The sequence below is a fragment of the Lemur catta genome, chromosome 16, assembly GCF_020740605.2.
Source record: "Lemur catta isolate mLemCat1 chromosome 16, mLemCat1.pri, whole genome shotgun sequence".
Classification (NCBI taxonomy): domain Eukaryota; kingdom Metazoa; phylum Chordata; class Mammalia; order Primates; family Lemuridae; genus Lemur; species Lemur catta.
Window position 1 is genome coordinate 3,966,628 of NC_059143.1, and position 21,359 is coordinate 3,987,986.

Here is a 21,359-nt window from a genome sequence, read left to right on the forward strand (position 1 = left end):
ACATTTGTGTCTTTTTCCTTTATTTGGTTCATTTCAGAAAATTGTAAAAGTTCAAGTTCGAGAAGATCTGACTCAAAAAGAACTTTTAACTCGTTTGGCCTCTAAACCTTTTGGAATTCTTCCCCCAATATCTGAGCCTTCAGTTAGTCATTTGGCAAAACCAATGGCAAAACCACCTTCCACAAAAGTTGAAATAAGAAACAAGACTATTACTTTTCCTACAACGGAACCTGGTAAAACTTCAGGTATTATATCGCAAAATTATGTAATTCAAATGTCTGCTGAGTCTAATGCTCTATTCTTAGCTGACCATAAATTAGTGATAAGTACAAATTTTTCCCCCTACCTCAGAAGAAAAATCAAGTCGTCATTAGCAATCATTTCAGTGAGGGGCTGGATTTGGGACTTACTCTTACAGCGTAAACCTCAGCATTTAATAACTCTGTGTATTCCAGCAATCTTAGATTTTATTTGATGGTCAGAACCATCCCTCCCCAGCTCTCACAGATCTTTGACCAGAATTCTTAGTAAGTTAGTAGATGGAGAGAGGAAAGTGGGTGGGTGGAGCCTGGCTTTGTCACTTACTAATGTGACCTTGAGGCTCTAGAGAGGTTAAATAGACTGGCTCAGTTTCCCCATTTGTACAGTGGCCATTTGAATTAACACCTTCCACAGAGGGCTTTGAGGATAAATTCAGCAATTCATACATAGATAGTCCTCGACTTAATGATGGTTTGATTTAAGATTTTTGACTTTGTGGTGGTATGAAAGCGGTGTGCATTCAGTTGAAACTGTACTTTGAATTTGAATTTTGACCTTTTCCCAGGCCAGTGATTTGTGGTGTGATACTTACTGTCTTGTGATGCTGGGCAGCGGCAGCGAGCGGTGGCCCCTGGTCAGCCCTGGGGTGAACAGCCTGTGCTGTGTTCCATAAATCACACAAGATAGTCGGTGGTTTATTATAAAACAGGCTTTGTGGTAGAGGATTTTGCCTGGCTGCCCAGCTAATGTGAGTGTTCTTAGCATGTTTAACACATTGCCATACTAGAAAAAATTTTTTTCCTTGAGGCCACAGTGTTTCATTACGAAAATGAAAACTTCAAAAACAAAATGACCCTTTCTAATTTAATGAAAAAATTTTTATTTTTTATTGTTTTCTGTGTGTGAGTTATATGCACCTTAAAAAATAGTTCTTGCTGCTTCCAAGGTGAGTTACATCTGCTTTACAAGGCCCTGACCTCAAAACTAGCGTGAGTTAAGTATAACTCACAAGGCAGTTAAGGTAGGCTGGGCTAAGGTGTGATGTTCAGTAGGTTAGATGTATTAAATGCATTTTTGATGTATGATATTTTCAACTTAGGATGGGTTTATTGGAACATAACCCCCTCATAAGTTGAGGATCACCTGTGTTCACTAATACATACCTGCAAGTTACCGAGCAGGCGCTCTGCAGTGCTGACACTCCAAGTCCTGAGGAGTATCAGCATCACAGGAGAGCATCGCATCACACATCACTAGCCTGGGAAAAGGTCAAAATTGAAATGTCTTTTCTATACCTGTCTGTGTCTGTCACAGCTGGCTCAGGCTGAATGAGCAGTGTTGTGGTGGGGCCTATTAGGAAAGATTTGGGACCATCTGTCACCTGGCCCTCTAGCTCCTAGTCTCTCCCATTGATTTATCTGCCCTTTAGCCTCAGTTTCCTGCTTCCACGCTCCTCGCCTGGGCCTGCTCATCCGCAGTAGCTACACCACATTTCCCTCAGTTTCCAGCCTGACACTTCTGGCCACCACGCCCATCTCTCCAGGTCAGCTACTCTAGGGATTGCAGCCAGTACTCTGACCTCGCTGAGAACCCCTGTCTGCTGGCCCTGCTACCTTTGTTCTCTCCCCCGCCCCCTCATGTCTCTCTCCTCTCATCACCCCCTGATTCTGGGGTCTGTCATCGTAATCACAGCCTCGCCTACTCTGTTGACTGCCCCCCCATCCCTCTGCCTCTACAATTCCCGCCTGGCAGAATCCCAGCCCTAGGTCACCTCACCGTCTGGCCACTCCATGTCTCCACCCCGCAGCAGAGCCTCACTGAGGAAGCTGTGCAGCCCTGCGGATGGACACAATGCCCCTCAACACGAGGTTTTTGCCAGAGCTCCTTAGCGTGTTCCACAGCTCTCTCCAGCAGCCGAGTGTCCCTTTCTTCTGGGCACTCCTGCCCTCCTTCCCTGCTCCTGCTCTCTCCTCTCTTCCTAACCCTTGACTTCGCCCCACACATGGAAAATAGAGAAGTCGTGAGACTGAATGAAAGGTTTCTCTTTACATCACAGACTAACCCCTCTGCTTGGAGCCTAGGCCCGTCCACTACTGCCTCTTGAGGACTTCCTCTGGTCCATGTTCTCTCCTGGGTCATCAGTTCTCCCTCTTTTGTTTTTGTTTTATTTTTTTATTTTAAATTTTAAACTTTTAATTATTATGGGTACATAATAGTTGTATAGGGCACATGTGATTTGTTTTGTTTTGTTTTTTGAGAGAGAGTCTCCCTCTGTGCCCTGGGGGAGAGTGCTGTGGTATCAGCCTAGATCACTACAACCTGAAACTCCTGGGCTCAAGCAATCGTACCGCCTCAGCCTTCTGAGTAGCTGGGACTACAGGAATGCACCATGACACTCAGCTAATTTTTCTATTTTTTGTAGAGACAGGTCTTGCTCTTGTTCAGGCTGGTCTCGAACTCCTGAGCTCAAGAGATCCTCCTGCCTTGGCCTCCCAGAGTGCTAGGATTGCAGGCGTGAGCCACCGCGCCTGGCCAGGGTGATGTTTTAATACAGGCATACAATAAGAATTGATCAAATCCGGGTAATTGGGATATCTGTCTTCCTCTTTGTAGAAACATTTCTATCAGCACACAGTATGCTCCACCATCACTAGTTTAAGCAGCACCTTCCTTGGCCCCCAGGTCCCCTTCCTGTAGCTGCCCCCTTTCTCGACACCCACACCTCATGTGAAAGTGTTCTGCTCCCAGGCCTGGAGCTGCCATCACCACCATGCCTGGAACCTGCTCCTATCGAGGTCACCGAAGAGCTCCATTTTACCAAATCCAAGGTCCTTTTTGCACATCTTGGTTTATTTGACCTCTCAACACTGTCGACCAGTCCCTGCCTTGCAACCATCTTTCTTGCAGTTTCTATGGTACCAACACTCCTAGTGTTTTCCTGCCTCATTTGCTCCTTCTCAGGTTCCTTTGCTGACTCTTCTTCCTGCCTCCTAAAATCTGGCACAGCCCTGGCCCTACCTGTGCCCTTCCTTCCCTCTGTGCTCCCTGAGTGGTCACTGTGGCCTGTGACTCCGACGACTGCCCCTGTGCTTGGGCCCAGGCAGCATACTCCAGTGCCCATGTGGCTTCTGCATGTGGGCATCTCACAGGCACATCAGGCGTGACGTGACAGGACCTGCCTCTCTATTCTCACCCTTGTCAATAAGTGGTACCACTGTCTGCCTGTTGGTTGTTACTTTGATTTCTCTTCTTCCTCCCATTCAGTCCATCAGCAAGTCCTTTGGGGTCTGTCTTCAAGATAGATGCCGTATGTACCCACTTTTTTTCCTCCCTGTTGCTGCTGTCCAAGCCTGCTGCAGCCACCTGCACGTCATCTCTTGACTGAGCTACTGTGGTCACGTCTGACCTGGGCTTCCCCGCCCACTTCGACCCCTCGCAATCTCTTTCCACAGCAGCCTGTGACTATTAAAACCGTAAACCCTCTTAATGCTCCCTTGCTTGCATCCTTCAGTACGTTTGCCTTTTGCTTAGAATAAAACCCAAAATAGAGTATCTGGTACTATAGTTCCTGCTGAACTCCTTTAGGGCACTAATGATTGTTTTTCCCCTACGATGAGGTAATGAGCCTGTCGCAGTAATCAGCTTTTTCACTGCCCTCTCTGAGTTGAGTTGTGACATGTGTGTTCCTTTTAGAGAACTATCTGGAACTCGAGAATCATGGCACCACTGCCGCCAAGTGGCATCTGTCGTCTCTAGCTCCACCTTACGTCAAGGTCAGTCATGATGTTTAAATTTCATGCAGGGTGTTTAAAAAACTTAGTATGAGCATAGGTTATATTATTGGTTATTGGTCCTACTAATTCGTTTGCTTTGTTTTCTCTGTAGATGGGGATGATACATGCCCAGAGTTTTTCAAAGGGTGGTTTTGAGAGTCACATTAAAGAATATGTATGAAAATACATGTTTATTACATTTATTTATTTATCTTTTTTTTGGCCCTGTAAAGTTCTCTTAGTATGCTTGTTCCATTTAGTGTTGTCTTCTAACTCTGATTTTTATCTGGAATAACTTTATTTTGAAAATATTTATAAATTTTTTTTTTTTTTTTTTTTTTTTGAGACAGAGTCTCACTTTGTTGCCCGGGCTAGAGTGAGTGCCGTGGCATCAGCCTAGCTCACAGCAACCTCAGACTCCTGGGCTTAAGCGATCCTACTGCCTCAGCCTCCCCCCGAGTAGCTGGGACTACAGGCATGCGCCACCATGCCTGGCTAATTTTTTGCTATATATATTTTTAGTTGGCCAGATAATTTCTTTCTATTTTTTAGTAGAGACGGGGTCTCACTCAGGCTGGTCTCGAACTCCTGACCTCGAGCGATCCACCCGCCTCGGCCTCCCAGAGGGCTAGGATTACAGGCGTGAGCCACCGCGCCCGGCCAATATTTATAAATTTTATTACAGAGCATTGTCTGTGCACATGGCACGTTTTTCTCTCCCATGTTCCGAGTGCTGTTATATGTTTCCAGCCCTTGGAAGGTGGTGCAGGAGACAGGCTGAGTGTTCTTTGCCATTGAGTGCTAACTTGCCATCTACTGGGCACTGCCCGAGTTGGGTGGGTTTTTCATTTGTGTCATTCAGAACACTGTGGCCTCTTCGTCATGTATTTTGTATAATGGTAACAGTTTTGAACGGTTACAAATGTGTGCAAAAGGTAGTCGCTGGACTTGCTGCAAAGAAATAAAGAGCTGGTATTGCAAAGGATATTAAAGTGCACGTTCAATGGGGTCTTCAGGGTCTTTAAGGAAAATTCAGTTATTTGACATTGTGAACAGCATTATGAGATCACTGTAGCCAGGGAGATGACAATGATCATCACATGTGGCGGTGACAGCACGATGGCCTGTGCAGGGCTCAGTCAGCTAGCACCCCCACTCCTGGGAATGCATTGAGCTCTCCTTGTCCCTTACTGAATAGGTTGGTATGTCCTGGATAGGCATAGAGGCAGTGGCATCCCCGTGGAATTAATCCATTGACTTTTATGTTTTTACATGGTTACTTTGTAGGGAGTGGATGAAAGTGGAGATGTTTTTAGAGCTACCTATGCAGCTTTCAGATGTTCTCCTATTTCTGGTATACTGGAAAGCCATGGAATCCAAAAGGTAAGTTTTGGCATTTTTTTCATAGCCAGTTGGTAATAACACAGTGTTAATCATCCAGGAGTGCCTCATTTGATTCCACCTATTTTAGTTTGTTTATCCATGTCTAGACCTGACGTAGTCCCTTCAATGCCTACTGTTAATCCTAGTCATCCACTTGGCCTCAGTAATATACTTTTTCATTTTAATTACTGAAACTCATTTAAACCGTAGCTCTTATGTGATATTGGCCCATTTATTCAGGCATTCAGACTTCTAATAAATTCTAGGATATAGCTATGAACTTAAAACTAATTGTAGAAGAATCTTGGAGCAGCTATAGTAGTTGTCACAAACTCTGTGCACTGTACTGAGTCTGTATAGCAGGCTTTTGGAGGGGTTCTCACTTTTTTGGAAAGACATATAGTTCTACAAGCATAGTTTATTTCATTTCCCAAACCACAACAGGAGTGAAGTAGTAGAACAGGGAATAGGTATGTTGTTCAATGAAAATTCGGCATGTAAGGAGAGATTGCAGAAAGAAACCCTGCAGGAAAGGCATCCTGTGTCACTGGATCAGAAGACTTAACGCTAGAAAGCAGCAGTACTCCCTAAATTGATCTGCATATTCAACACAGTCCCAGTCAAAACCCCAGATGAATTTTTGTTTGTTTTGTTTTAAAATTGACAGGCTGACCCTAAAATTCATATGGACATACAAGGGACCCAAAATAACCAAACAATCTTGAAATAGAACAAAGTTGGAGGATTTACATTTCCCACTTTCAAAACCTACTACAAAGCTACACTACTCAAAACAGTGTGGTATTAACATAAGGATAGACATACAGTTTTACAGACATATGGAGTAGAATTGAGAGTCCCAAAATAAATCATTATGGTCAATTGATTTTTTTTGATAAGGTTGCCAAAACAATTAAATGGGGAAAGAATATTTTTTAACAAATGGTACCTGGGACAATTGGATAGCCACGTGCAAAAACAATAGGGTAGATTCTTACCTATCCTATATAGTACCATATACAAAAATTGACTCAAAATGGACCATAGACTGTAAATGTAAAAGCTAAAACCTCAAAACCCCTAGAAGACAACATAGGAGTAAATCTTCATGACCTTGGGTTAAGCATTTGTTTCTTAAGTCTGACACCAATAAAAGCACAAGCCACAAAAGAAAAAATAGGTGATTTATCAAAATGAAAAACATTTGTGCATCAAATGCCACTGTCAAGAAAGTGAAAGACTATCCACAGAATGGGAAAAAATGCTTGCAAATCATATTTGACAAAAAACGTATCTAGAATATATAAAGAATTCTTCCAACTCAATTTAAAAAAGGACTCAATTTTTAAAATGGGCAGAGGATTTGAATGAACATTTTTCCAAAGAAGATACATTATACAAGTGGCCAATAAATATATGAAAAGATGCTTAGAATTACTAGTCATTAGCAAAATGCAATCAAAACCAGAAACAAAGTATCACTTCTCACTAAGATGGCTACAATTTAAAAAAAAAAAACAACAACAACAACAAAAAACAGGCCTGGCATGGTGGTTCACGCCTATAATCCCAGCACTTTGGGAGGCCAAGGCAGGAAGATTACTTGAGGCCAGGAGTTCAAGACCAGCCTGGACAACATAGTGAGACCCTGTCTCTACAAAAAATAGAACAATTAGCTGGGCGTGGTGGCATGCATCTGTAGTCCTAGTTACTCAGGAGGCTGAGACAGGAGGATTGCTTGAGCCTGAGAGTTTCAGATTGCAGTGAGCAATGGTGACGCCACTGCACTCTAGCCCCAGCCACAGAGGGAAACCCTGTTTCAAAAAAAAAAATTGAAACAGTTGTTCAAACAAAAACTTGTGCACAAATGTTCTTAGCAACATTATTCACAATAGCCAAAATAGGTGGAAATAACCCAAATGCCCATCAACTGATGGATGGATAAACAAAATGTGATATCTCCATACAATGAAATATTTGACAATAAAATGGAGTGAAGTTACCAGTACATGCTACATCCAGATGGATGGACCTTGAAAACATGCTAAGTGAAAGAAGACAGTCAAAAAAGACCACGTATTGTATGATTTTATTTATGGGACATGTCTAGGATGGGCAAATCTATAGAGGCAGAAAGTAGATTAGTGGTTGCTAGGGTCTCGTAGTGAGGGTGGAGAGTGGGGAATGACTGCTAATGGTATCTGATTTCTTCTTGGATCATTGAAAATATTTTAAGATTAGACTGTAGCGATGGTTGCACAGTTCACTGACTTTATGAACTTAGGATGGGTAAATTTATGTGTTGCTTTATATAATGGTCAGTCAGGTGTGGCCACAAGAGGAGATACAGGAGAGGCACAAGAGCACAAAGTGTTTCACCCTCAAAGGTTCCAGAAAGGAGGTGACTGCACGCCATGCAGGGTCATGGGGAGAACACCAGGGTGGTCAGATGGCTGAAGGCAGGAGCGAGGGGAGAGCTGGGCCCACAGCCTTTGTTGGAGTTTCTACAGGAAAGGCAATGCAGGGCAGGGTGAACACTTTAGGCTTGGCTAGTTCGAATAATTTTTCGCAGGCTCTAAGCCAAAGGGGTGGTCTCTAGTTGCCTGGTACCTGGCCCTGGAATGTGTAAGGTGGAGGAACTTTGCTTCCTGGGTATGTGGGCCCATGGGAGAGGTGTGGCTCTGCCCTGGTTGGTTTGAGATCACAGGCATGCTCCTGGTTGAGCCCTTTGCTGTCTCTAAGAGTTGGCTAACCCAGCCAGAAAGGTTTTTTAAGATGTCAAAACATACAGAAAATAATAAATAACACATATGGTATGTGAATTGTGTCTCGATAAAGCTGTTTTTTAAAAAAGGGTGCAGGACTAGACTGTCTCCCAGGAATTTCTCCTTTTCACACAGCACTTAACATAGAAATGTGAGTCCCATGAGATCTTTCATTTTTGTTATGTTCATCACTGTGTATCTTGCACCAAAGTCATTATTTGCCACATCACAGATACTCAGTAAATCTTTGTCAAATGAATTCTAGGTCTGGTTGCTTAAGTTGTATTAGGGAAAAGACAGCAAAGCATATTATTCTGAAACCATTTAGGAAAGTATTACCAAATAGCACAATTAGTGATGTAGATAGTAGTGACAAGAAGGGGGAAAAATCAATTCGTTAGTTACTGCCTATTTTTCACTTTATTTTATTTTTTATCTATTTGTTTCTTTGTAGGCCAGGAACAGCCTATTTTTTAAAGTAAGAGATGTACACAACAGGTTTTTGAAACATCGATCAGTTTGATATGAGGATTAGATGAGATAATGGACCACTGTGTACCTAGCATATAATATGCAGTAATTCTGGCCTTTTCTCTCCTCTGTCTTGTTTTGTTTTTGGTGTTTGAAGGGGTATAGTTGGGGTTTTAGGTGCTGCAGTCCCCAGGGGTGGTTTTACCCCTTCCTTCCTTCCTTCTGTGTCTGTGTCCTACTGAGCAGGTGAATCCTCGATAGTCCTGCCTTTGCCTCCAGGCTCTCAGGTTCTGTATGGGCAGAAATTAGGTCACTTAACTGTTTCAGTGTTTAAGTCCAGACTGAAAGGTACTAATTCATTGTTATCCTGATTGGTGATCAGTATTATCAACACTAAATTCTTTGAGGAAGCTAAAGCTCATAACGCTGGTAAACATAAAATATTATTTTTAAATATTATAATTTTCTCATTGAGCTTTTTACAGGTTGTACACATGCAGGGCATGTATATAACTTTGAGCTGTATAGTCAGGGTTAATGGGCACTGACTGATGTTCTGAAGTTAATCATAATACGAGCCTCGATTATTTGGCATTGTGATGCTTGTCCTGTTCTGCCTCCTGTTCCCCACCCTCCTCACTGTTATCAGTCCTCTGTCAGTGGCTGTTGCCAGCCCTTGTCTTTTTACTACGTGGCCAGCAGAGGGTCCCATAAGCATTGGGAGGAAAGACTAGACTGCATTTCTGTGGTTGGACCTTTCTCATGTAGGTCTTGTGCTTGACAGCTTTAGTACTTTTTAATTTTTTTCTCCAAAACATTTACTGTACATTTTAAGGGATATATTATATAAAGCCTTAAGCAAAAATGTGTTTTGGATCTGGTATAGTAACAAGACCACCAGAAATGAAATTGATCCAATTCTATGAATTAGTGGGAAAACTAGCCAATGCAAAATCATTTGTTCATCTAATTTTTTCATACCAAAACTTTGAATTGGTAATCTAACTACATGTGTGTAATGATCAGTGTCTAAATTTCTCTTCTGGATGTGTTTTGTAGGTCTCCATCACATTTTTGCCCAGAGATAGAGGGAATTATGCCCAGTTTTGGGACGTTGAATGTCACCCTCTTAAAGAGCCTCACATAAAACACACATTGAGATTTCAACTCTCTGGACAAGTGAGTATTATACTGAATTTAAGTGAATTATTGTGTGTATATTAAAAACAATAAGTGAAATTGACATTAAAAACTGACCTAAAAATGCAGAATATTTTCCTAGTATTATCTCAGTTTCACCAATTCTGCTGTATAGCCCCATAGTCTTAATTTTTTTGGTCTCCTTTATTGATTGGCATGTTTGATGCATGGGACCCATGTTTGACTTAATTATGTAAGATACTGTGTATGTGCTTTTGTGTGTTCATGTGGGTATGTGAGAGAGAAACTAAATAGTACACTGTAGAGAGTCTGCAATTTGGGGTACTTAAAAATTTTAAGTCTCCTTTAAATAAATTTTAAAGGAAATGGTAGAATTCAAATAGATAAATATCCATGTAATTTCTCCTCCCCCACCCTGTGATTTTTCCATACAGAGCACCAAAGCAGAAAATGAGCCTGAAAATGCATGCATTTCCACAGATTCTCTCATTAAAATAGATAATTTAGTTAAGCCCCGAAGACAAGCTGTGTCAGAGGCTTCTGCTCTTATACCTGAGTATGTTGTTTTTGTCACTTATGAAATTTTTTCTAGTACTTTATTGAGGTGTAGTTATATGCAGTGAGATACTTCATGACTTTACCTGTGAGTTCACAGGGGTCACTACCACTCTTGTCAAGATGGAGAATGTTTCTCTCACCCCAGAAAATTGTTACGTGTCCCTTTGCAGCCGAGATTTGTTCTGTTCTGATTTCTATCATCATAGATTAATTTTGCTTAAACTTCATATGCATACACACTCTTTGTGTCTGAGTTCTTCTCAACATGTTTTTTATATTCATTCATGATGTTGGGTGTACCTATACTTTGTTCCTTTTTATCATTTATTATTCAGTTAAACAAACATCGCAATTTATTCATTTTGCTGTTCACATTTGGGTGTCTTATAATTTGGAGCTATGAATGTTGTTATATGTGCATGTCTATAGACATATGGATTCATTTCTCATAGGTAAAAATACCTGGTTTTACGTAAAATTGCTGGGTCACATGATAAGCGTGTGTTCAACTTTAAAATAAACTGCCAAGTAGTTTTCCCTAAGCAGTTGTACCATTTTACATTCCCATAAGGAGCGTATGAAAGTAGATTCTTAAAAACGTTGAAATGTAAATTAACTAATAATTACGTCCAATGTAGTTCTGGAGGAAGATGCCTGGAAGAAAAATATATGTTAAATACCTTCAGAATTTAATGTAAATTTGGTCATTTATTTTTTTAATAGCAAATAATGTGTCTTGCTCCTTTTTCTAATAGGAGCAAAGAAATTCAAACCCTTTAAAGAATGCGTTTGTAGCAGGCTCCCTCTCTACACCATTACTCTTTTGCTCATCTCACACCTGCTGAGTACTTGCTGCCTGCCAGGTGCTAAGAGTGAGCGGAATTGCCCTGGTCCCACCTCCATGGCTCCTTCCTCGAGGAGGAGTCACAATCCAGTGACCACACGGGGCATGTTCCATTACAGATTGTGGAAAGGACTGAAGGGAAGTGCGTGGGAAATGTGACAGACGCAGCTCAGTCTGTGACATCTGGGAAGAACTTTCCTGAAAAGGAACATTGAAGTTGAGGAGGTTAAGTGGAAATGCCTAGGTGAAGAGAGTGGGAACAGTGGGCTGAGTAAAGGACGTTGTTGGCCCTTGAGAAAAAGACAACGCCGGACTGAGAGCACACGTGGAGGGGTGTGGCTAGAGAGGGAGGCGGGCAGAGTGCTGGGCGAAGGAGATGGGTGCTTTTCTGCAGAGCTATCGGAAGCCATGGAGTGACATGATCAGATTTGAGTCTTTATAGAAAAATCCACTGGCTGTAACATGGACTAAGTAGAAGGAGGCAAGGGCAGATATGGTAAAACAAGTCTGGCGCTATTTTTAAGTAATCCAAGAGTAAAATAGTGTCAAGGAATTTGAAGAGAATGGACAGATTTGAGAAGCATATAAGAAGGAAATTTGAAGACCTCCACGATGGATTGGATAAAAGGGCATGGGAGGCTCAGGAAACACCAGTGAAAGATCAGGTTTGAGGAGAAAGATCCTAAGTTTAGTTCCATATTTGTGGAGACTGAGATGTCTTCGGCTACCCTGAGGCAGACAGTTGTGTTGTGCTTGAATAGAAAAGGCCATTGCCCAGGGCTGAGTCTTAGCTCCAGCATCCTGGGGGTGAGAGGGGGGCTGCAGGGCCACAGAGCATGAGGGAGTGGAGGCGAGCCTGCCCCACGGAGGAGTGGCCAGAGAGGCAAGAGGGGAGCCACAGCCAGCAGAGCGCTCAGCACCATCCAGTGGTGCCGAGGGGCTGAGGCTGTGTCCGGGTCTCGGAGTCCTGCGTCCTGTGACAGCAAAGGCAGCAGCAGCCTAGGGTGTGAGCAGTCCAGGTCCAGTGGCTTAGTCAGGCCGGGGAGGTGGGTGGAGAGCCAGGCTGAGAGGATGGTGGGGATGAAGGCAGCGCCACGGAGCATGGCCTCAGCCAGCACCCTTTATATGAGTATCCTGCTAGCGTCATCTTATTTTCAAGTAAGTTAGATGTTGCCATCACAAAACGATTTTTTAAAATGAGTTGTGAGAAAAAACACCAATTAATGTAACACTACATAATTTAACATAAAAAATAATTTAAATTACTGTGCATTTTAAATAGTTAACTTTTAAACCTATTCCCAAAGCAGGCAGCTCAATGTGACCCACCGCGGAGTTTATGCCCCAGAAGATGTGTATAGGTTTCTGCCAACTAGAGTTGGGGAATCAAGGACACTGAAAGTCAATTTGCGAAATAATTCTTTTATAACACACTCGGTAAGCTGGAAATGTTTCTGTGGGTTTTGAAAAAGTAAATGTGTTCAACTGTTTGATAATATTTACCTGATGATTAGAAACTTGTTCTATAGATTACATTTCAGTCATAATGAGTTAATTTTCAAAAATGTCTTAATACTACTGTATTTGGAAAGAAACTCATTGGAAATTCATGACTCTTTTATTTGAAAGTCAAAAATTTTGTTTTGGCCGGGCGTGGTGGCTCACGCCTGTAATCCTAGCCCTCTGGGAGGCCGAGGCGGGTGGATCGCTTGAGGTCAGGAGTTTGAGACCAGCCTGAGCGAGACCCTGTCTCTACTAAAAATAGAAATAAAAAAAAATTATCTGGACAACTAAAAATATATATAGAAAAAATTAGCCGGGCATGGTGGCGCATGCCTGTAGTCCCAGCTACTCGGGAGGCTGAGGCAGGAGGATCGCTCAAGCCCAGGAGTCTGAGGTTGCTGTGAGCTAGGCTGACGCCACGGCACTCACTCTAGCCCGGGCAACAAAGTGAGATGCTGTCTCAAAAAACAAAACAAAACAAAAAATTTTGTTTTTATATTTTAATTTTTAACTTCCTTTTTCTCTTTTAGCTTTCTTCTGTACTATCATGCAGACATATTTCTGGATAACATTTGCTTTAGTCAAAATTAGAGAAAATTCATATTAAAATTCCCTTAAATGTATTTTCATTACATCAGCATTTGTTGTCTTATCAAATCTTGTGGTGATATCTAAATTTACAAACTGTATCTTTAAGGAAATGCATGGTATGTTTTATGTATGCTAAAATATCTAATTTATATAACCTTATAAAGTGTTTTCTATTAAATTCCAGCTGAAGTTTTTAAGTCCCAGAGAGCCATTCTACGTCAAACATTCCAAATACTCTTTGAGGTAAGTTTATCTATCATAGATTACAAGTGTTCTCGTTGTGGTGCAGGACTTTGTTCCTTGGGAGTTAGGGCTTGTGAGGACTCCTCTGTTGCAGGTCCCCCCACCATGTTCATGGCCAGCACCCAAGGGCCTTAAACACATGCATCTTCACATGCAGCAAAAGAGAAAAAGGAGCCTGCAGGGGAGATACCTGGTGGCCGTCCACAATGCCTGTGGCAGTGTAGCAGCCCTGCAGTGTTGGGACCTGGTGAACAACTCCTCTTCCCCAGATTTTGCCAGCCACACAAATACGTGGAGCCTTAATCATCTTGTGATGAACTTACAGAGTAATTCCTGTTTAAAATGTTATTTTCACTGGTATGCTGAGAATCAAAGATTTAAATTTTCACTAACTGGGACAGAAACCTTCCCAGATGAGTAGGGAAAACTGGTGTTTTCCAGTTGCCATTCTTCAGATACCCAATATTGTTCTTAATCAGGGCCTTATTTCTTGTCTTTGCTAATTTTCTTTTTCTATGTAATGTACATTTAGGTTGAAATCTCAAACTGAATTATCACTGCTACTTAGAATTTAACGGTAGGGTTATGTTGGACTCGATGTTGAAGAATAATTTTAACTTCATCTTTGACTTTTTTTTTTTTTTTTTTTTTTTTTTTTTGAGACAGAGTCTCACTTTGTTGCCCGGGCTAGAGTGAGTGCCGTGGCGTCAGCCTAGCTCACAGCAACCTCAGACTCCTGGGCTTAAGCGATCCTACTGCCTCAGCCTCCCGAGTAGCTGGGACTACAGGCATGAGCCACCATGCCCGGCTAATTTTTTTGTATATATATTTTTAGTTGGCCAGATAATTTCTTTCTATTTTAGTAGAGACGGGGTCTCACTCTTGCTCAGGCTGGTCTCGAACTCCTGACCTCGAGCGATCCACCCGCCTCGGCCTCCCAGAGCTAGGATTACAGGCGTGAGCCACCGCGCCCGGCCATCTTTGACTTTTTAATTAAACCACTTAATTATTGTAAGATCTCTCATTTTAGCATTAGGGGACTAGTACAGAGACATGATGTGTCCTGTGAAAATCTGGACCACTGTGAACATTCTAGGACTATGCTGAGTTACTAAGACTAGCAGTGCTGTGTGATTGAAGCTGGGAAGGTGACTTGGTTAAGGGCTGTTCCCTCCACCTCCTACCCTTTCTTTTCACTCTTTTATCTCTTTCACCACCTTTTTCTCATACTATGTACTAGAAAACGTGTTTATATACTTAAGGGCTAAACACTTTCTTTCCCAGGAGACAACCTAAAGGCACAAACTGTAGATTTCAGTTCTCTAAATTTAGCAATGACTATATCTAGAAAATTCTCATAGACGTAATCTCTTTAGGCCTCAATTTCCTTATAAGAAAAATGGAGATGCTAATGCTGTTGATAGCACAGAACTGAGGGATTATAAGAGATGTATGAGTAATAGTGCCTAGAGATAGCAAGCGCCAGCAGATGTTAGTGTCTTTGTCACCACCGTTAAATCTCTCCTTTAGGTGGTCTTTACTGGCAGAACTCATAATACAAACCCCACAGATTTTGCTAGAAATTACAGTTCACATCAGTGCTTCTTCATTTAATCCCTTGATAGAGTGGAAAGGCACAAGTTAATAAACCAACTGAATCCAAGTTTTCCAACTTGTGGGCTGTGTCTGAGTTCTATTTTCACGCCAGTCTGTGTAGCTCCCCAGTCAGTCTGTGTAGCTCCCCAGTTACTGTCTGCTGCCCCAATTGATTTGAGACTAGTGATGTTGTAGGGTGGGTAATGATAGGTTGGTACGAGTAAAATACATGGTCGCACAATTGCAGAAGCAATTAGTTTATTCAAAAAGAGATCATTTAAATTTCTAATTGTAGTAACTATTTTTAGGAACAGTACAAATGATACTGAATAAATTGTCTATCTTGAACACTGTTATTATCTAAACTCAAATTTCATCATAACTGCATTATTCATTGTTTATTTATTCTCAGGCTGGTTCACATACCACATCTTAACCCACTTTTTGCAGGTGTATATTTTTAAACACAGTGGATCAATGAAATAATTCTGTGTAAACTAGCATACATCTGTCACAAATTGGAAGGACTTTAGGTTTGTATTCCAAAGGGTTCTTTTTGTCTTAAATGATTTTTTTTAAAAAACCTTCTAAAAAATTTTATTAAAAAATTATCTTGAAGAGCATAGTACCAACTTTTAAAATGACAGTATTTGCATATACCACATCTGTAGTTTTGATAAAGAATCATTATTTAAAATAGCTGCTTAAATTGCTTGTTATAAATTGTTCAGCTTTATGTAGCAGTTTCTATTTTATAGCTAGGGAGGAGGCAGTCAAAACTTGCCTGGAGTTAAACATTCATTTTCCAGCTTCTATCATTGAATACATTGTGGTTTCAAATTCTCTTTTGATGTTATATTCTTTGCTTAATTTGTTTTTACAGATTTTTAAAAAATTGTATTTTAGCCAAACTTTTTGGACCAAATCAGGTACCCTTCTGGACCCTTTCCAGAGATAGAACCTACACTGTTCCCGTTACAATAGTGTTACAAGTGGCAGAGTCTGTTTCTGATATGGAGTGTAGGAACATGACCCAGACAAGTAGAGGAGATATAAGGGGGATTGTGGGGGGCAAATCCTTGCGTCCATGTGGGCTACTATAACAGAATATCACAGACTGGGTAGTTTATAAGCAGCAGACATTTATTTCTCACAGTTCCAGGGACTGGGAAGGCCAAGATCAAGGCACAGCAGATTCCATGTCTGGTGAGGGCCCACTTCCTAGCGCTCAGACAGCCATCTTCTCCCTGTGTCCTCACATGGTGGGAGGGAAGGGTAATTCCCAGAGGCCTCTTTGATGAGGGCACCAGTCCTAATCCTGAGGGCGTTGCCCTTGTGACCTGAGGATTTCAGCAAGTAAATTGGGGGGGAGGGACACAGGCATTTTATAGCATGTAGTACAGGTAGTTGTCATTTGACGTATTATAAACTTATAGAATATTGATATTACCTAAATTGAAATATAATTGTGACAATTAACATGGCAAGTTATTTTCATATCAGCCATGTTTATTTTTCATCATTTAAATTTTTAAGCAAAATGGTAACTCATCTCTCCTGTGTGAACCTACCTGGATTTATTTTAATTGCTGCTGCTGCTTCCCATGTAGATTCTGACTTCAGCATTACAGATGTGATGGGAAATGATGCCTAAAACATTTTTAATGAGAAATTCAAGTTTTATAAATGAGATGACATTTTGCTTAGCTTCAGCTTTTTTTCTAAAAACTCGTTTTGAAATATAAAATGTGTTTGTTGCTAGCCATTTAAAAGTGACATTTTTATAGAGGTGAACTTGTTGACTTTTGATGCCAGTGCTAAAAATTTTAAGCTGTGATAAAGTAGAGCACTGCTCTTGTAGGCAGCCTGGGTCATGTTAATGCCATCTGAAAGAACTTAGAAACGTGAGAAAATATTTTTAAATTAAGCAAAATTTGGACAGTTTAGGTAAGCTAGCATTTTAAATAGCATCACACGATACATTTTGTTTATACTCTTTGAGCATTAAATTTAAATCTTTTAAAAGTTTTATGCTTAGAAGACAAATTCAACTGATATAATTTTGTACTTTATTAGTGGCAGATACTTAAGTTATTCTGATCATGATGAGTTTTCAGAAAGTGTTAACATTAACATGTATGTAATATTTACATTATGTAAATACATAATACTATAGATTGCAGTATCAGCTTTGATAGTGCAACTCATTGTAAATTTGGTAAAATATGAATAGAAAGTCTTGTGTGAAGCACTAATTTTGTGCTCTATTTAGCCAAATTGAAGTAAACTCTTGGTCATGGGAAACTTTTCTCTTGTGATACATTCATAGGCTTAAATGTGATGTACAGTAAGGTGAAAGATGGCTTCTTTATAACAGAGAATGAGTTGTGCCCACCTTGGAGAAGAAGTAGGGCAATAGAAGCAGATTGTGCAGGGACTTCACCTGACAGTTTCTACCCCAGAACTGGAGTAGCAGGTGCTTCCTAAATATTGAGTGTTTTTGTGTTTGTCCAGATGTTAGACACTTTGAGGACAAAGGCTCATAACACATAATGGCCAGATGAGCACACCAGTTAGCTTGTCTTCACAGGTGGAACAAAAATCTCTGTTCTTAGAACCCTGAGAAGCAATTCCGAGCCTTTCGTGAATTACAGTTTTATATGCATCCAGATCACTCTCTGCTCTATGACACCATGAACTGCACACTTTCAAAGCCACACCATGACTTTAGTCATCTGTAGGGTACATGAAGTGATAATGACCTTACAAATATGCACGTTTCCCATGGCCACTGGGAGGCTGCTGGGGCTGTCTCTAAGCTCCAGCGCTAACACATGAAGCGGCATGTGCCCTGTGGGCTAGAAACCGATGGCAGCTTGCAAAGGCAGAATCATTCCCCTCAGAAGTTACAGGGGAGAGCACGAATGTATGTGGGGGATATTTAGCCCCCTTAAAATGACAGATTATAAATAAGGTAATAAGGAAAAGTTGCTGACAGTTTTTCTGTAAAGGTTCTTTTTTTGAGTTCTAGTTGATCCTTTCTTTCTTACATTTATATCTTTTGAAAAAGAATTTGTTCATGTTTCTACTTAGCCCTGAAAAGCATCTTTCTCTTAACCTGTTGTTTTGTACATGGCTAATGCCCGCTGAGCTGTTGTGGCAAATGGGTTTTACCTCCCTGTGCCCTGCTGTCCTCACATGGCGCGTGCTGCACGGTGCTGGCAAGGTCTGGTCTCCGCTGGCAGCCCCGTGTGTGCAGAAGTCACAGCCAAGGGGCAGCATCACCTGTGAGCTGTCGTGCCTGCTCACCAGTTCATGGGAACCAAATAGTTTGATACTTTTTTCAGTTGCTTTGATAATGGTGGTACCTTGGACATACTAGTGTGCCAGCTTTTTCCTACAAAGAGAGCTCCTTTTAAATTTTCTTCAAAAAGGAAGGAAGAAAAATTACGGTTGCTGGAATTTATAGGCTCTACTAAGCTCCTTCCAGGCAGGTGGGGCCTGTGGTAAGTGGGGCTGAGTGTGCCTGCCAGGGGCCTCTCTGCTCTCTGCACCCGTTTCTGCTCCACCTGCCCTTGCTGTCCAGTTAGTCATTAGCTAGTGAGAGGGTTTGAGCTAGACCACCCCGTGGGGCTCAGCAGACCTCCCTTTTGCCTTTTCTGTGTGTGTGTGTGTGTTTGTGTGTGTGTAGAGAGAGAGAGAGAGAGAGAGAGAGACAGATTAAAACAGTTTTTTTTGTTTTTTTTTTAAAAAAAGAAACAGGGTCTTGCTCTGTCACTCAGGCTGGAGTGCAGTAGTACAGTCATAGCTCACTGCAACCTCGAACTCCTGGGCTGAAAAGATCTCCTCACCTCAGCTTCCCAAGTAGCTAGGATTTCAGGTGTGTGCCACCATGCCCGGCTAATTTTTTAATTTTTTGTAGAGGGTCTGACTATATTGCCGAGGCTGGTCTCAAACTTCCGGCCTTAAGCAGTTCTCTCACCTTAGCCTTCCAAAGTGCTGTGATTACAGGCATGAGCCACCATGCCCAGCCTAAAGCAGTTTTTAATCATAGTACAAAGTACTGTTTTAAATGTCCTTCTTGCCCGTAGTGTTCTATAGCTATATCAAACTTCATGGTTCTCTCTAAATTGCATTCTAGTTTATCCAAAGTATCTGTAAGTCTGAAGCAGATGATATATTTCCTCACAGTACATTTTTAAAAACACTTTTTCAATTGAATATAGAATAATTCTATATTCCATAATGAAATTTGCTAATAATGGGCTCTTCTAGAGATTTATTTGGGGATATTTTATTATTTTCAATAATTCATAAAGTATAAAACTGTCTTAAATTGGCAAATTGTACTACATTCTTCTGAGTATACATGAAAGAGAAAGTTGTAGTTAATGCCATGGGTTAAGTTTCAGTTTTTAAAAAAGCACATTAGCTTTGACATGGTAAAATATGTATAGTGTATTTGGGGAAGTGACCCAGACTTTAAAAATAGATATCTTTGATACACACACACACACACACACATACACACACACACACACACACACACACACACACACGCTGTAGATATATAAGGATATACATATTTGTGCTATCAGTTAGTTCCAAGAAGAGGGCTTCTAAAATGTTTTCTAAATTTCAAGCCTAACATGCTGTTGTGCGCCCAAAAGCAGACACCTGTGCTGGGTTTCTATCAGGAAAGACACTGGAAACAAAAGCATGTTTCACTTCCAGTTGCCAAACTGTAAAACATGTAGCTCTAAAATGAGACTAAGGGATGAAGGACTTCCCTATGAGAAAAGTCAAAAAGCTCTAGACTTTCACTTAAAAACAAGTAAGACTGAAAGTCTGTGACATCACATAGGCTATGCATAAAGTGTGTGTAGTCTCCTTCACCACAATAACAAGAATATATTTTGAAGCTCTTGGACGCAGTTTTATGGACAAAAACAAACCCCTCCCCCAAATACCACTTTTAAACCTGCCTCTTTTGAAAATAAAGTTTTCAGAGGAGTTTTGATGACAGTTTCACATGAATTTTAGAGCAAAAACTGTGTAGCCCTGTTAATGAGAGGATGGGACAGGTTGTTTCAGTATTCTTTCCAGTACAGTCCACTGCCAGAATTGCATGTAGTGGGGATATTTAGGGTGTTCTCTGACTCTCTCGTAGGTGGTTAGCTACAAAGCTCTACATACAATAGTCAGACCTCATATTTCCCTTTTTCTGTATTTATGGGATGGCCAGGAATATATATATATATATATATATACATATATATATAATCTCCAATACTGTTTTAATTCAATTTTAGATTTTTCTCTCCTTTGTTTCAGTTGCTTATTAAGTAATAGCATCAAAGGAATTAGAAATAAGTATAAGCTGACCGTAACTTGACTAGGCTCCTTGATCAACACCTCTGCCTGGTGTTGTGCTGACGGTGACAGGTCGCTTGTGTCTGTCACCAGGCCGCTGCTATGTGCCTTTCTCTCCACAGAGCCCAGCACTACATCAACATGCCAGTGCAGTTCAAACCCAAGTCGGTGGGCAGATTCGAAGCTTTGCTTGTCGTTCAAACAGACGAAGGCAAGAGTGTTGCTATTCGACTAATTGGTGAAGCTCTTGGAAAAAATTAACTAGAATACATTTTTTGTAAAGTAAATTACATAAGTTATATTTTGGTAACTTCATTTTTCTACACTACAGTGATGCTTTTTGTATATATTTTGTATGATAAATTGGGTATGTATAACTGTAGATTTTTTGTTTTTAGAAACTAATACTGAAGACTTGATTAAAATATCATGTATCTAGCCTACAGTATTTTACTTTTATAGGAGAGAATTCTATTTTTGCATTGATTATGATATTCTGAATAAATATGACATATTTTAATGTGGTATATACAGAAATTTTCCATTGAACTTGTCATTTTCTATGGTGTCATACAGAAATTAGAATATCACATTATTCTGCTAATTATTTTCAAGCTTCTGGGTGTATTCTATGATTTTTCTCCTCCATTGCAGTTTCCTTTCCCCTAAGAAATTCCTTCTCTGTTCCTTCTGTATTTTAGTTAGTTGCCCAGAGTAGAAAGGACAACTTACTTTCAAAGTTGTTTTTCTCCATAGTGGGGGGAAAGTCTTGATAATCTATGCAAATACAGTGGAGAGGTTGATATATTTTTAAATGTCATTTATTATAATTAAAGC

At 40.8% G+C, this 21,359-nt stretch overlaps 1 protein-coding gene across 2 annotated transcripts in view; it reads left to right on the top strand.

The window, feature by feature from the left end:
• Window positions 1–21,042, top strand: part of CEP192 (centrosomal protein 192) — a 128,118-nt gene extending 107,076 nt beyond the window's left edge. For both annotated transcript variants that reach the window (XM_045527818.1, XM_045527817.1), the window contains 8 exons: window positions 38–245; window positions 3,955–4,034; window positions 5,322–5,417; window positions 9,713–9,832; window positions 10,249–10,370; window positions 12,527–12,653; window positions 13,495–13,553; window positions 20,645–21,042. In XM_045527818.1, the coding sequence (XP_045383774.1) occupies window positions 38–245; window positions 3,955–4,034; window positions 5,322–5,417; window positions 9,713–9,832; window positions 10,249–10,370; window positions 12,527–12,653; window positions 13,495–13,553; window positions 20,645–20,783 (951 nt within the window). In that variant the 3' untranslated portion in view covers window positions 20,784–21,042. The remainder of the gene's footprint in view (window positions 1–37; window positions 246–3,954; window positions 4,035–5,321; window positions 5,418–9,712; window positions 9,833–10,248; window positions 10,371–12,526; window positions 12,654–13,494; window positions 13,554–20,644) is intronic.
• The last annotated feature ends 317 nt before the right edge of the window (window positions 21,043–21,359 follow it).